The sequence below is a fragment of the Schistocerca cancellata genome, chromosome 6, assembly GCF_023864275.1.
Source record: "Schistocerca cancellata isolate TAMUIC-IGC-003103 chromosome 6, iqSchCanc2.1, whole genome shotgun sequence".
Lineage (NCBI taxonomy): Eukaryota > Metazoa > Arthropoda > Insecta > Orthoptera > Acrididae > Schistocerca > Schistocerca cancellata.
Window position 1 is genome coordinate 289,853,335 of NC_064631.1, and position 16,729 is coordinate 289,870,063.

Sequence of the window (16,729 nt, forward strand, 5' to 3'; positions counted from 1 at the left end):
GAGTAGTTTCCAATCACTTGAAGCAGTTAGGATGAACTGCAATACAAAACAACAAACTCCTCTCATGTGCAAAAACAACATTCAGAGTGGGTCTACATACCGACTGGTGCAATTTTCATCTGAACATTAAACAAATAATTTTATATTTGCCTCATTGATATTATTATAAGTTTATAAATTTACAATTTTTCTCTGAGATCTGAAGCTGTAACACACAAGTAAATGATTTGTGTAAATAATGAGAAAAAAACCTGGGATAAAACTAACAAATTCCTCTTCATTCATATAGGCAATTATCATACATATATCTTCAGTTAACTGAGCAAATCATTTTTTCATTTCATTTACTGCTCTTTAGATAACATCTCACATTTTCCTTTCTTTTTCAGATGCAAATGTTGCCAAAGTGATTGTGCAATATTCTGTGATCTACACAATCATTATACAAATTGTACAAACATGTTTGAATTGTATATGGGTGACAACAATTTCTGCAAAATGCTTGCACACGTATGTTTTTCAAGCATGCAGTAACTTGTACAGTTCCCTTAGTTTCATGTTGTTATTTTGCACGATAAATCGTGATGATGTAGAATGAGCCATTTTATATTCACATCACAAATTAATTTGTAAATATGGCCACATGGCCATAGTTTACTTACAAAAATATAAAAAAGTACAGATGTTAGTACCCACCACATTTTACACACTAAAATAATAGATATTAGTGCACACAATCAATTGAGGATGATATACATTTTGCACAGCTCAAATATGTATATACATTCAACAAATGGTTATATACATTTTATATCAAGGGAGGAAAACACGAGGAACAAGAGGGGTGAGGAAGGGAACTGAATTCTATGCTTTTCCTCAGAAAGTCTATTTCACCCGCAACTGATAAAGGAAGGAGTTTTACTTTCCTCATAATACAGAAGGAACAGGTACGCTCACTCAAAAATTAGCATCACTCGCAAATAGAATTTCAAACCAAGCAGATGGATATGTTCGCTAATTAAATAAGTCATATGATATGTTTAAATTTTATTACAAAATAATGAAATGTACATCTCAAATGTAATAAAGTATTACAATCTGTGGTATGAAATAACTTTACGTCTATTTCATAAATCTGCCATACAGGATATTTAACAGTCTCCTCTTATGAGAGCTGCTTAAATTTTATGATCTCTCTTAATCTGATAACATATATAAAACAGATTAAATGAAACAAAATAATCACGCTTTCATAACATTCCTTAGTGGTTTACGAAACATTTAAAAAATGTATTTTGGTTTTGTATTTGTCAATGCATAATAACACAAAAAAAGTTACATCTGTACATAATGTAGAGATAGATTTGTGTATACAGGGCAGATGCAACTGCACCAGGGTAAGATTTTGCAATCTTTATTACTCTACTTTTCTAGGAAAGAATGCAGATGAGGAAGGAACAATTACTGAGATACTGTGCACCAAGTAATTACAAAGTACAGTGATGCTCTAAAAAGCACATAAGTTGTTTGGTGGGGCTTTAATTCCAAAACCAGGGTTGCCACAAGTTCCCCCAGGTGAAATTCCCTATTTCCCGGCTTTCCAGAAAATTTTAATATTTTCCTCTGAATTTTGCGATATCAGGTCAGTTAAGATGTAAGCTGCCAACCTGTTTTTGCAGCTACGGTACAAGAAACAATAGTGCAAATGAGAATCTAAAATAAACTTGCAAGTAGAGGGTGTTTTTCTGATTTTAGCAAAAATCTTAAGTACTAATGAACTTTTGTAATGAACTGTTTTTAGATCGAGAAAGCAAGCCAAATGGCATGTGTGTTCCATTAAGACCAATGAAATTATTTTATTTCAATAAAACGAAACACATTTGATGACAAAAATACGTATTTCCTTGGAGTTACAAGATGGATTTAAAATACCTTCACTGATTTCAGAAATAACCTCAGAAAAAAGTAGGCCTCTTGAAAGAAGTGGATAAGATGGGGAAGAATTGTGTAAACCAACACAGTAGGTGACCGCTAATAAAACGTTGGTTTTACAATGTTTTTTATTGTCGGTTATTACCTACTGTGTTGTATCTATTATTTTACAGGTATTGTGCAAATTTTTCTTTTGAGAAATATGCAAGTACATAGCGTACAAACTGCCAGCGACTGACAATTTTCTTCTTCCTATCTTTCTATCCTTTCTAACACAAACTACTTTTGAAGTGACAAAATGCACTAAAACAAATAAACTGTCTATAAAATGCCACACTGCACAACACGCTTGTGGTGAGATAGTTGCAATTCCTGAAATCCATCGCCCATGGTCTCTAGCCTGCTGAGGAGCACTGCAGTCCGAGGGTCCATGGATAAACCATGAAACTCTGCTGTATTATGACACACACAAACAGCCCAGGTCTGTGGGCACATCGGTGAGACTAGATCCGATGGGCAGAGCCTCCACATTAGCAGGAACTGAATGGCTTCAGATCAACAGGCCTGATCCATTACAGATACCCACAGAAATGACATGCCGTCGTGGAAATCCACTTGCGTGGCCAGGTATTCAAGAGCCACAGACAGCATGTTGATGAAATGAGACCACGGTGATCAATCCATGCAACAGATAACTTGTTCAAATACTCTGAGAATCAACAATAATGAGGATGGGTAGCAACTCACTGTAAAGGTGATTGCTGAGCTGCAGATACGCAAGTAGAAAAGACAATCACACTCACAGCTAAATTTTCAGCCATAGCTTTTATTAGAAAAGCACACATACATTCACACACTCACTCACACACAGCCCGTGCACACACGAGCGCCGCCTCCAGCTGCTATGTCAGTACGACTTTTTGCTTCAATCCACACCAAGTGATGTTGTTATAGTCTCAGTTTCCTCGTCCATCAAGAAATATCATCCCCAACAGTCATCACACACTTTTTCATGTGAGATGACACTTCTTTCAAGTCACAATAGCAAAAGCATTAGCTATTATTTTCTGCAACTCCAAGATCAAGATGCTCGATTGATTACAATTACAGGCCTTATTCTTTGCAAGATTCTAGACACTTTCAGTGGGATTTAGGTCTGGATGGTATGGCAGCAGTCTAAGTGGAAGAAGTCTTTCTTTTTTAATTCTCGAACTTGGTACGATATGGAGCTTTTGAAACACTACTTCTACAGTCTCTGAGAATCAGATCCAAACAAACCACTCTTCATCTCTCCTCGGCTCTTGTCGGCAGCTGTTAGGCTAGCAGCAAGAAGTGGTGACAACACTGACTGCAAGCTGAGAGGAGTGGTAGGAAGAGGAGAAGCTGTAGGAGTGAGGCAGTAGGGAAGCAGCGCATGTACTCAGCTGCACCCTCCCAGCAACAATGCAAGAAACCTCAGTAAACAAACCATCTCATTTACTGATACAAAAAAGAGATTTTTTTCTTTTTCCAAATTTCCCTGACATGTTTGAAATTCCCCGATTTCCCGAACCTGTGGCAACCCTGAAAACTATTCTTGCAATATTTGCTTGCCTGTATTCTGCAAGCATATATTACAAACTTATCACTTATCTTTCAGTACATATTTCCATAAGCTAACACATAATTAAACGATGCATTTCAGGTCAAATTTTTGGATCATTTTCCTCTCATTTATTGATAGCTTTTGTAGATTTTGAAATAGTATTACCATTTTTTCTGTGAAATTTCACTAACAGATTTAAAAAATATGCTACTTACTGAGTGGCAGCAGACTAATACTCATGAGCAAATGTTTTCAGAAACAATGGCTTTCAGACTGAGGAAGAAAACTGAACTGAGTTACAGGACATAGGAATATTCAACAATTAAACAGAAAAGTTAGCTGGTAAATTGGGTGAAACACCAGTATGGTAAAAGAGAGAAATAAAAAATGATATTCTAGCACTGTTTAATGTGATGTGTAATTGCTGTTACCACATTATGAAACACCATAAAATTTATCACAGTTTATATCACATACAATTCCAATGCTAAACCAAGACACTTCAAACTGACAAATATGCTGTAAAAGTAAAGTAGCACAACATATCTTCCATGTCACACTGGTTTATAAATGTTCTTATCACAGGTACAGTCTATAGTAAATCCAACATCAACTACATAGAAATAACTGTTATGGGAGATCTTGGTTTCACTACTCTGCAAAAGGCTTTCAACACATATTTCATGCAATTGTCTTACAATTTATAACTGCTTTCTTCAACGAAAATTCTACCAGGACTGGCAGTAATTAAGTTTATTTTCTCCCAAAATTGTGCACTTCAAAAATACAAATGTATAGGGAAGAGGGGAAAAAAAGAGACAATTGAACAAAAATTTTGTCTATGATGATAATCATGGTGATACGATCACATTTATTTCCATTTACTGCAACCATAAAAATTTACACATATAATGGAAAGTGACTACAGTAAATGATACCAATATCATAACCAGAGATCCACACCCTTTGTATTGTTTTGTACTCAGTTTAACTACCTTGTTCTTCCAATTCACACCTAACAAGATGTGTCAGCTGATGTCTCATTTTCTTATTCAGATCACAAACAACTACAGTCACCACATTTAGTTACATAGCACATACAATTACATGATACAGTTAAAGTAAATGGCACAGTATATACTTATCAAGGTTGCTGATGTTTAGTCCCTTATAGGAACCATCCACTGTAAAATTAGAAAGGATACTTCGAAACATTACTAAGACTACTTTTGAAATATAGCTGTAAGAACTAACTGGCACCAATGAGCACACACAATAATGCAGTTGTCTTAAAAATATGATACACTCTTTATAGAAAAGTAAATAAAATAAAATGACATACATAGCAACACTTATATGCTTTTAAATATTCATGGCTTACAAAACATGTTCCTCGGAAAAAAACAGTAATGTTCTCTCATAGTACAGCATATAATTTGCTCCCTTTAATTGAGACTGTCACTCCCAGAATACAATAAAATGGCTTTTTCTGTTCAAACTATATGCACCTGAACTACAATTTTATGAAGAGCAGGTAATCAGGTCATGCGTGAAACCATAATGAAAACTAAACAACTGGCGCATTTTGATACGTATCATTAAACCTATATAATAGGAAAATGCGATATCATATACAGTTAACTTATTAATCATCTAATAATAGTACACAAAAGTGTATTTAGTGCTACACAAAAAACAGCAAAAGCTGCACGGCACCACAAAATATACAACAGAGCAAACACAAACAGAAAAATCAATAATTTCCATACACATCTGAAAATAACAACTGTCTGAACATTTACGAGCAAAAAGAAAATGACAAACCTGCTTCACTTGCAAACAGGACGACGCAGCACAAGTGCACTTTCCGCTGATATGATAGGGAGCTTATTGTGACAATGGTAATTTATGAGATGACTAACACTTTCGAACATCCGATCCTTAGTGCGAACCTGAAAGAGTATTTACATCAGAAAATATATAAGTAAGCAAAAATAAAAATAAAAAAAATTAAAAAAAAATTAAAAAAGGTTGCAATTTTTTGATGGCAACTTACCACTCCTTCTGGATCTACAAGAAGCAGATGCTTCTTTACACCACCCTGCATTCCAGTGAGAACATACTGCCCAGGAGATCCCTGAGACTCGCGGACCAGGAAGTCACCATCCTGCCAATTGCATACATTAAAATGAATACAACCACTAACTTACAAAAAGAGTACAATGCAATGCAAGTAATCTACTCTTTTATGAGCTGTGCTGAAATCAATACTTTTACAATATGGCAGATAAATCTTAGGCTGCCATAGAGAAGAAAGTTCAAATGAAAGACTATGGTTTGTATGGAAGTGATTTCAAAGTTAGAAGACACTGTAAAAAGTTCCCACTTTTGCTCAGGAGTGCTCTATGATCAAAACTTTTGTTAAAAACTGGAACCAATAAATTACAAATACAAGTCTCAATAACACCATATTAAGGGGGCAAGTATTAAAAATGCAGCTATATGCATTTGTTGTGCAAAACAGTCTGTCACTTACATCTTCAGGGCTATCATTAGACTTGAGGTGTTGGTTGGTACTGTTGCAAAATTCAAATGCCAAAGGAGTTTTGTGATAAGCAAGAGATTTCAAAAAACATCATTTCAATAAATCATGTAATATGAGATGTTCTTGCATAATCTTTTTCATGTCGAACATAAATTTTGTTTGTATCTTCTATTCTAAAAACAAATCTCCTGTGCATTATTTTTCCAGCCTCAAACCACCTCCCAAAGTCCCACTATCCAGCCACAGAGGAGGATTGCCCTTGTAACTCAGTACCACCCAGGACTGGAGCAACTGAATTACATTCTCTGCCAGGGTTTTGATTACCTCTCATCATGCCCTGAAGTGAGAAATGTCCTAACCACTTTGTGGTATTCCACCATCCACTGAACCTTACAAAGCCCCTACTCCCAATTCTTTACCTCATAGCTCATAACCCTGTAATAGATCTAGATACAATACCTGTCCCATACGTCGTCCCACCACCACCTTCTCCAGTCCGGTCACTATCACCACTTACCCCATCAAAGACAGGGCTACCTGTGAAACCAGTCACGTGGTCTACAAGCTAAGCTGCAACCACTGTGCTACATTCTATGTAGGCCTGACAACCAACAAACTGTCTGTCCGCATGAATGGCCACCGACTAACTGTGGCCGAGAAACAAGTCGACCACCCTGTTGCTGAACAAGCTGCCAAACATGATATCCTTCATTTCAATGACTGCTTCGCAGCCTGTGCCATATGGATCCTTCCCACCAATGCCAGATTTTCTGAACTGCGTAGGTGGGATCTTTCCCTGCAATACATCCTACATTCCTGTGCCCCACCCTACCATCCCTCCCCCTCCCCGCCTCAGCCTTACCCCCACCAAGTCGCTACTTCCATCACGCACTGGTGCTGCCCCTTGCAGTGTGGTTGCAGTTGCCTGAGACTGCAGTCGTGTGTGTGTGTGTGTGTGTGTGTGTGTGTGTGTGTGTGTGTGTGTGTATGTGTGTGTGTATGGGCGGGCGGGCGCTCGCACGTGTATGTATGCAAAGGTTATTAGCCGAAAGCTTTTAGTGTGAAAATCTTTTTGTCGTGCCTATCTGTAACTCAGCATCTCCGCTATATGGTGAGTAGCAACTTTCCTTCTCATAATATTGTAGCATTCCATCCTGGATTTTCCACTGTTTGATTTATTACACTTGACATGGATTTTATGTTAGCAGTTTACTCCAAAAAGTTTATTTCAGCTTGAAATCAAAATGCAGTCAGAACATACAAAATTGTTATATAACATGATTCCCTAGTGCATTTTTCCTTACTTATACCATTTATGGATGTCCATAAACTTAGTGAAATGATTATTATTTAATTGCGTGTTACATAATAGCCTAACTAAACGAACAGAAACAAATTGTGTTCATAACTCAACAGATAGAAATACACAATTCATGTTTAGGACAATAACAAAATATATTGAATAAGAATAAATTCAAGTAAAAATTAATTTCTATATAACATAACACGGAAATTTATGACACAGAAACGAGGAGGCAGAAGAAAAATAGAAGGAACATAATTGTCCTAACAAGGCTATGAAATTCTTCTCACATTTGCTTTTGATCAACATTCACCAAATGTAGTATCCATCTCGTTAATTCTAGTTAATTTTCATGTACAGTGAAACCTCTATATAACGTTTTTCAAGGGACCACAAATTCTGAACACTGTATAGAGGAAAACACTATACAGAGGAAGGCTTCCAAATAATAATTATAGGGCATTACTGAAGATCAGGATACCACTAATCAGCTTTGACAAATAGATGACGTTTTAAATTTTCATAACATATGATATTCATTGCAAATTATCAATGTATCAACTGATTAGTTTTTTTAATTAAAACATGGAGCTCGGTACGTGGATGGGTGAAAGTAAATTGATCAGTTTGTACAGTAAAAAGTTATAACAGATTCTTAAGATTGACATCATTCTCCAAAGCTGACAGGTGGTATCCCATTTTTCAGTTGACCCAATTATAGAATATGAGCCAAATTTTGTTTATGATATACTGAACATATTACATAAAAACACAGTAAATGGGACAGATTAAAAAAGAATTAGATACAAAAAAAAAAATACTTCAATAATTGAATTATCAAATGGAACTTAAATTTGCACAAAACTCTAGGAACCTAAGCAATCTGAAAATAACATACCTATGATTTTTTAAAATATTCAAGCAGGCTTGCTTGTTTTCTGTTTCTCCTAGACTCTATGGCAATCATTTCTTGCTCCAAATGAGCAAGTTGAACTACTGTTCTGTCCTCAAGTCTATGGGCCATCATGTACCTCCTGAATGTTTCAAAGGCTTCAGCTGCCTTATATATGAGGGCACAGGGTCATCTTCCTTGTCACTGTCACTTTCACTACCACTATTACTCTCCAAACTTCTCTCTGCAGTCAGCTCCTCAATACTTTGTACTCCTGTGGTTGCCACGTTGTCATCCACAGCCACAAAGTCCTCAAAAGTGACAGAATCACTGCCTATTAATTGGTGAAACTCTTGCAAATCACTTGCAACTTCTTCTACAGGAGCTGCCATCTCATTCTCACAGAATCCCGCTTTTGTGAAACAGTTTTTAATAGTTTCAGCACTTACTTCCCTCCATGAGTACATAATTAAATTTATTGCCTGTAAAATGTTCAGTTTCAGTTGTGAGCTTTGCTGGCTTCCCGGTTTCCTTTGATCCATCAAATTCAAGGCCTTTTTTACAAGGGCTGTCCTATATTTAACCTTAAGGGCGTGTATTATGCCCAAGTCCAAAGGTTGCAGACGGCTGGTGCAGTTGGATGGCAGGAAAATTACTTTAACATTTCTCAGAAAGGGTACGTCTGGTGGATGTGCCGCACATCTATCCACAAACAGCAGCACTTTTCTTGCAGCACTCCCCATTTTGGCGTCAAATTCTCTTAGAAAACGTAAAAATATTTCACTCGTCATCCATGCCTTGGCATTGTTTGTATATTTGCACGGAAACGTGGAAATGTTTTTGAAGCACCTCAGATTTTTTGGCTTCCCGATAACCAAAGGTTTCAGTTTTTCACTGCCATCAGCATTTGTACACAACAAAACGGTAAGACGTTCCTTGCTCTTCTTACCGCCATGGCAATTTTCCCCACGAAAAGTAAATGTCTTATCCGGCATTACATTGAAAAACATGCCGGTTTCGTCAGCGTTATAAATGTCACACAGTTTGTAGCCCTGTATCAGATTAGGGAGATTCTGTATCCACTGAGCTACAGTTGGTTCATCCACACTTTTACTTTCTCCACATTCCGATTTGTACACAACACCATGACGCTGTCGAAATTTATCAATCCATCCATTGGACGCCTTAAAATTGTCCATTCCTAGCTGAAGTGATATTTGAAGCGCCTTCTCCTTCAAAATAGTTCCGTTTATAGGAATGTTTGCAGCACGTGCTTGCTGAAACCAAGTTAATAAAACTTTCTCCATTTCGTCGTAAGTGGATTGTTTCAAACGTATACGTTTCGAATTTCCACAATTCTCAAACTCTTCTATTATCGACGATCTGTTTTTCATGATAGTGTTGAGTGTTGAAGGGGCCAGTCCCAATTGCTTCGCTAGCTCCACGCGATTCACGCCAGGAGATGCCTCCACTTTTTTAATAATAGAAACCTTCTCTTCCAGAGAAATATTCTTCCGCTTTTCACCCATGTCCACTGATGAAAGCTTTAAAAAAACGTTATACCGAAGACACATGCTACTAAGTACTAATACAAAGCATCGACTGTAATGGCGCCAAAAAGATCGCAAGCAGAATGTGCGTCACATGTCACGTGACCGGGTTTTGCCGCTGACATATACGCTGAGTGCGGGCTTCCCGAGCCAGTGCAAAAAACCACATAACGGAAAACGATGCGTCTACATCCAGTCACTTAAACGTTATAAAGAGTAAATAATTGACCAGGGTTCCAAAAATATGAGCGTTACATGGAGGAAACTGTAATATAGAAGAAACGCAGTAAAGAGGAAAATTTAACATTGTTTATATGGGCATTTAGTCGGGACCGAAAAAAAAACGGACGTAACATAGAGGAAAACATTATATGGAGGAACGTTATAAAGAGGTTTCACTGTACTTGCACCACAGTCTTTTCTTCTTATATACCTATGGTATCAGTTACTTCATACACATTTTGTGATTGTTCAATACCGTATTGTGCTCTTTTCTGAATTTTCATTTGTAGTTAAACTTTTGGGGTGTACTTCTGGTGGATCATCTTTGAAGAGGCATATAAATTCAGTTTTATAACTGAGCAGTAATTGTTTGCTTGAAAAACTGTAAAATAATTTGCTGAACGACTACTAATATCTGCTACATCACCCGTCCTATACATTGCAACAGTAATAAGAGGAGAGAAAGGGGAAGGACTATGCAGTTCTGATGGTTGGAAAGAAGACTCAAGCAGATCTGGAGTAAGAGCAGGGAACGGGATGAGGCAGATGGGGGCAGGGACTAGTGAACGTTGAGGCCCTAGCAGGTTACAAGAATGAAATGTATATTGGAGGGAGAGTTCTCACAAGCTACATTTAGAAAAGATGTTGGTGGGAAGAATTTAGAGGCCATAGGCTGTGAAGCAGTCACTGAAATCAGACCATGTTGTACAGCATGTTCGGTAAAAAGATGATCCAATCGTCTCTTGGCCTCAGTTTGGTGGTGGCCATTCATGCAGATAGGTTGCTAATGTGTAATGTGTAGAATGCCACACAGTGGTTGCAGGTAGATCATATAGCCTCTTTCACAGGTGGCCTCGACTCTGGCAGGATAGGAAATGTCTGTGACAGGAATAGAGTAGGTGATAGTGGGAGGACAATCACAGGGATATAAATCATGGGGAAATGGACAGGTTGACATCAGCCTTGGTACAGGTCATGCAGACATCAATGAATCTGAGAAAGGTGAGAGGTTCGTGATTCTGGGGGCCATAAAGTATTTTTCTACATGGCCCACGAATAGGTTGGCACAGGATGGTGCCATATGGGGACCCATTGCTGTACCACTAATTTGTTTGTAGGGGCTGCCATTAAAGGAAAAGTAACTGTAGGTGGAATATAGTTGGTCAGTCGTTGGTTAGTGTTTAACAGCAGCAAGACCATGGACACTGAGAAGTTAGTGTAGAGGGAGCTGCTCTCCCACAGATAGCACTACGTCTTCCCCAACCGTACCCAGCTGGCCCTTACCCTCCACAATGCACATGTTTTCTGTACCCACATCAGCCAACACTGCTTCTCACAGCACACAGTGTAGCAGTTGAGCCTAAGCGCCTGTACATAACAGTGGCCCTTCTGTGGTGAGCAACGATCTATCTCTTTCATAACTGGATGGAGAAACAATCTACTTACTAAGCGGTAGCAGGAGAACACACATATAAAAGATATTACATATGCAAGCTTTCAGAGCCAGTGGCTCCTTCTTCCTGCAGAAAGGTTGAACGGGAATAAAGATGGATGATGGGAAAGGACTAGTGAGGTTTAGGAAAAGGGGTAGAGCTCAGAAAAGTCACCCAGGACCCTGGTCATGAGAGACTTATCGCACAGGATGAAAAGGAAAGACTAATTGTTGGGGGACTGCACCAGACGAGATTTGAAAAACAGAGCTTAAAGGTGGAAAATAGGGTAATATGCTAGACAGAGATTACTGCTAAAACATCATGCACGAGTTAGTAAGAGCAAAAAGATATTTGCATTGCATGTGAGAGAGTGAGAGGGGGGGGGGGGGGAGACAGTAAAAAATAGACTGGTCAGAAAATAGAGGATGCAGGAAATTAAAATGGAGTGAAGAAAGGAATAGTTACTATGAAGAAATGCTGAAACTGAAGAAATTAATGTAAATTAAGGCCAGGTGGGTGGTGAGAATCAAGGACATGTTGTAACAGCAGTTCCCACCTACGGAGTTCTGAGAAACTGGTGTCTGGCGGAACAATCGGGATGACAAGCGTGGTGAAACAAGCATTGAAGTCACGGCTGTCATGTTGTAGTGAATGCTCTGCAACAGGATATTGTGTGTTGCAGAATATACCCTTTGCCTATGCCCTTTCATCCTAACTGATAAGTTGGTGGCAGTCATGATGATGTGTAAGGCTGAACAGTGTTTACATAACAGCTGGTATATGACTTGTCGTTTCAAAGGTGGCTCTCCATTTGATATTATATGTTTTGCCAGTTACAGGCCTGGTGTAGGTGGTAGTAGGAAGGTGCATGGGGCATCTCTTGTAGTGGGGACAGTGATAGGGTTAGGACACATAGGATAGGGAGATGGGTGCAGGAGGAGCATAGGGCCTGACAAGGATATGTGGAGATTGAGAGGGCAATGAAAGGCTATTCTAGGTTTGGTGGGCAAAATCTCATTTCAGGGCATGATTTTAGGAAGTCATGACCTTGGGAAGTAGTTGATTAATACATTCGAGACCAGGTTAATACTAAGTAACAAGTGATGTACTCCTAAGTTGTTTTTTGACCAGGTTAATACTAAGTAACTAGTGATGTACTCCTAAGTTGTTTTTTTGGAGGGTTTAGCAGTACCAGGATTGGATGTGATGGCCCAGGCCATCTGCTTTTGGACTAAGCTGATGGGATAATTATGTCCAGTGAAGGCCAAGGTGAGAATGGTGGTATACCACTGTAAAGAATCTGCATCTGAACAGATACGGTTGCCTTGACTGCTGAGAAAAGGATGGCAACTGTCAAAATGTAAGTATAGTTCCCAGAATGAGATTTTCACTCTGCAGCGGAGTGTGCGCCGATATGAAACTTCCTGGCAGATTAAAACTGGGTGCCCGACCGAGACTCGAACTCGGGACCTTTGCCTTTCGCGGGCAAGTGCTCTACCATCTGAGCTACCGAAGCACGACTCACACCCGGTCTCACAGCTTTACTTCTGCCAGTATCTCGTCTCCTACCTTCCAAACTTTACAGAAGCTCTCCTGCGAACCTTGCAGAACTAGCACTCCTGAAAGAAAGGATACTGCGGAGACATGGCTTAGCCACAGCCTGAGGGATGTTTCGAGAATGAGATTTTCACTCTGCAGCGGAGTGTGTGCTGATATGAAACTTCCTGGCAGATTGCTGATATGAAACTTCCTGGCAGATTAAAACTGTGTGCCCGCCTGAGACTCGAACTCGGGACCTTTGCCTTTCGCGGGCAAGTGCTCTACCATCTGAGCTACCGAAGCACGACTTTGTAAGTATAGTTGTTTGTTAGGAGGTTTAATGTGAACGGAAGTGTGTAGCTGGACTTCAATGAGGATGAGATCAACATCACGGAAAATTTCATGGGATTCAGAATAAGAATAGGAACATGTGAAATTTAACTGGGAGAATGTCTTCAGAGGTTCCAGGAATTTTAACATGTCAGCCTCACCATGAGTCCATATGGCAAAGATTTCATTTATGTCATCAATGTATAGATACAATGATAACGTCTTTGCCAAATGGACTCATGTCGACAATGATCTGTTAAAATTCTTAGAATCTCTAAAGATGTTCTAATTAAATTTCACATGGTCCTGTTCTGAATCCCATACAACTTTCCTTGATGTTGATCTCATCCTCACTGAAGGCCAGCTACACACTTCCATTCACATTAAACCTCCTAACAAACAACAGTACTTACATTCTGACAGTTGCCATCCTTTCCAAGACAAATGCTCCCTCTCATACAGCCTTGGCATTCAAGGCAAACTTATCTGTTCAGATGCCGACTCTTTACAGCAATACACCACCATTTTCACCTCAGCCTTCACTGGTCATAATTGCTCCGTCAGCTTAGTTCAAAACTAGAAGTCCCGGACTGTCACATCCAATCCTGGTAGTGCTGTCCCCTCCAAAAAACAACTTATGAGTACACCATTTGTCATTCAGTATTATCCTGATCTTTAATGTATTTATCAGCTACTTCATGACTTCCTAAAATCATGCCCTGAAATGAGATCCATTTTTCCAGAGATTTTGCCCACCACACCTAGAATAGCTTTTTGTCATCCTCTCAATTTTCACATATCCTTGTCAGGCCCTATGCTCCTACTGCATCCATCTCCCTACCCTATGGCTCATACCCTTGTGACTATCCACACTGCAAGACTTGCCCAGGACACCAGTTTCTCACTACTCCACAAGTGGGAATTGGTGCTACAACATGTCCTTGGTTCTCACCGTCCACCTGGTCTTAATTTAAATTAATTTCTACAGTCTCAGAATTCCTCGACAGCAACTATTCTTTTCTTCACTCAGTTTTAGTTTCTACTCCCTCAATTTTCTGATCTGTCTAATATTTGCTGTCCCCTCCCACCTCCATCACATACAATGCACTTAGCTTTTCATTCTTATCAACTCATGCATGATGTTATAACAATAATCTCTGTCTTGCATATTTCCTTACCTTCCAAGTTTAAGCTCTCAGGTTTTCAAATGTTGTCTGATGCACTTCCCAGCAATCAGTCTTTCCTTCTCATACCTTCCGGTAAGTTTCCCCTACCCCAGGGTTCTGGGCAACTTTTCTAAACTCTACCCTTTTTCCTAAACCTCACCAGTCCTTTTCCTTCACCCCTGTTTCTTCCCCTATAACCTTCCTGCCAGAGGTAACCACTGGCTCCGAAAGCTTGCATATGTAAAAGCTTTTATGTTTGTGTTGCTCTGCCGCTGCTTTGTGACTAGATATTATGTTTTCAAAAATGTATTACTTTTGTTGATATAAACCTATCCATTTCAATATTTTTGTTATTCCATCACTGATTTTTCATTGTTTGAGCATTTATTAAGGTCACAGTTGCAAAGTAATACAGTTCTAACAATTGGTTCGGCCATTAGGTGTCCCTGAACTGGATACATAATAGAAATATGTTGTTCTGATAATGAGTATGCTAACAATACTAAATTAGTTACTGTAATGATGTGTGGAATTCAACAGTAGGAAAAGGAAGAGAAGGGCAAGTTGTAAGTGAATATGGACTGAAAGGAATGAAAGAGGAAGCCGCCTGGTAGAATTTTGCACAGAGTATAACTTAATCATAGCTAACACTTGGTTTAAGAATCACGAAAGAAAGATGAATATGTGGAAGAGACCTGGAGACAATAGAAGGTTTCAGATAGGTCATACAGTGGTAAGACAGAGATTTAGGAACCAGGTTTTAAATAGTAAGACATTTCCAGGGGCAGATGTGGACTCTGACCACAATTTATTGGTTATGAACTGTAGATTAAAAATGAAGAAACTGCAAAAAGGTACGATGGGACTGGATGAACTGAAAGAACCAGAGGTTTAGAGAGTTTCAGAGAGAGCATTAGGGAATGATTGACAAGAACAGGAGAAAGAAATACCGATGAAGAAGAATGGGTAATTCTGAGAGCTGAAACAGTGAAGACAGCAGGGGAGAATGAGTGGGTTTGAGAGATGAAACAGTGAAGACTGCAGAGGACTAAGTAGGTAAAAAGACAAGGGCTAGTAGAAATCCTTGAGTGACAGAAGAGAGATTGAATTTAATTGATGAAAAGAGAAAATATAAAAATGCAGTAAATGAAGCAGGCAAAAAAGAAGTACAAACGTCTCATAAATGAAATCGACAAGAAGTGCAAAATGGCTAAGCACGGTTGGCTAGAGGACAAATGTAAGGATGTAGAGGTGATGTATCACCAGAGGGTAAGACAGATACTGCCTACAGGAAAATTAAAGAGACTTTTGGAGAAAAGAGAACCACCCATATGAATATCAAGAGCTCAGATGGAAAAGCAGTCCTAAGCAAATAAGGGAATGCACAATGATTGAAGGAGTATGTAGACGGTCTACATAAGGGCGATGTACTTGAGCAAAATAATATGGAAATGGAAGAGGACGTAGATGAAGATACAACACTGCATGAAAAATTTCACAGAGCACTGAAAGATCTAATTCGAAAAAAGGCCCCGGGAGTGGCCTTGGGCGAGCCAGCCATAAAAAGAGTACCATCTGGTGAGCATGATGTATGAGACAGGTGAAATACCCTCAGATTTTAAGAAGAATATAATAATTCCAGTCCAAAAGAAAGCAGATGTTGACAGGTGTGATAATTACTGAACTAACAGTTTAATAAGTCACAGCTGCAAAATACTAACACAAATTCTTTACAGACCAATGGAAAAAGTGGTAGAAGCTGAACTCAGGGAAGATCAGTTTGGATTCCACAGAAATGTTGGAACATGCGAGGCAACAGTGACCCTAGAACGTATCTTAGAAGATAGATTAATGAATGGCAAACCTAAGTTTCTAGTATTTGTAGACTTAGAGAAAGCTTTTGACAATGTTGAATGGAATACTCTCTTTCAAATTCTGAAGGTAGCAGAGGTAAAATACAGGGAGCGAAAGGCTATTAGGGAATTACATTAGGAAATGAAACACCTAAAGTAGTAGATGAATTTTGCTGTTTGGGGAGCAAAATAACTGATGATGGTCGAAGTAGAGGGATATAAAATGTAGACTGGCAATGGCAAGGAAAGCGTTTCTGAAGAAGAGAAATTTGTTAGCATCTAGTATAGACTTCAGTGTCAGAAAGTGTTTCTGAAAGTATTTGAAATGAGTCTAGCCATGTATGGAAGTGAAACATAGACGATAAATAGTTTAGACAAG

At 38.8% G+C, this 16,729-nt stretch overlaps 1 protein-coding gene across 2 annotated transcripts in view; it reads right to left on the reverse strand.

Annotated features, from left to right (window-relative positions):
* Window positions 1-1,032: 1,032 nt before the first annotated feature.
* Window positions 1,033-16,729, reverse strand: part of LOC126191590 (SHC-transforming protein 1) — a 113,181-nt gene continuing 97,484 nt past the window's right edge. For both annotated transcript variants that reach the window (XM_049932535.1, XM_049932533.1), the window contains exons 10-11: window positions 5,574-5,684; window positions 1,033-5,469 (exon numbers count right to left, since the gene is read on the reverse strand). In XM_049932535.1, the coding sequence (XP_049788492.1) occupies window positions 5,347-5,469; window positions 5,574-5,684 (234 nt within the window). In that variant the 3' untranslated portion in view covers window positions 1,033-5,346. The remainder of the gene's footprint in view (window positions 5,470-5,573; window positions 5,685-16,729) is intronic.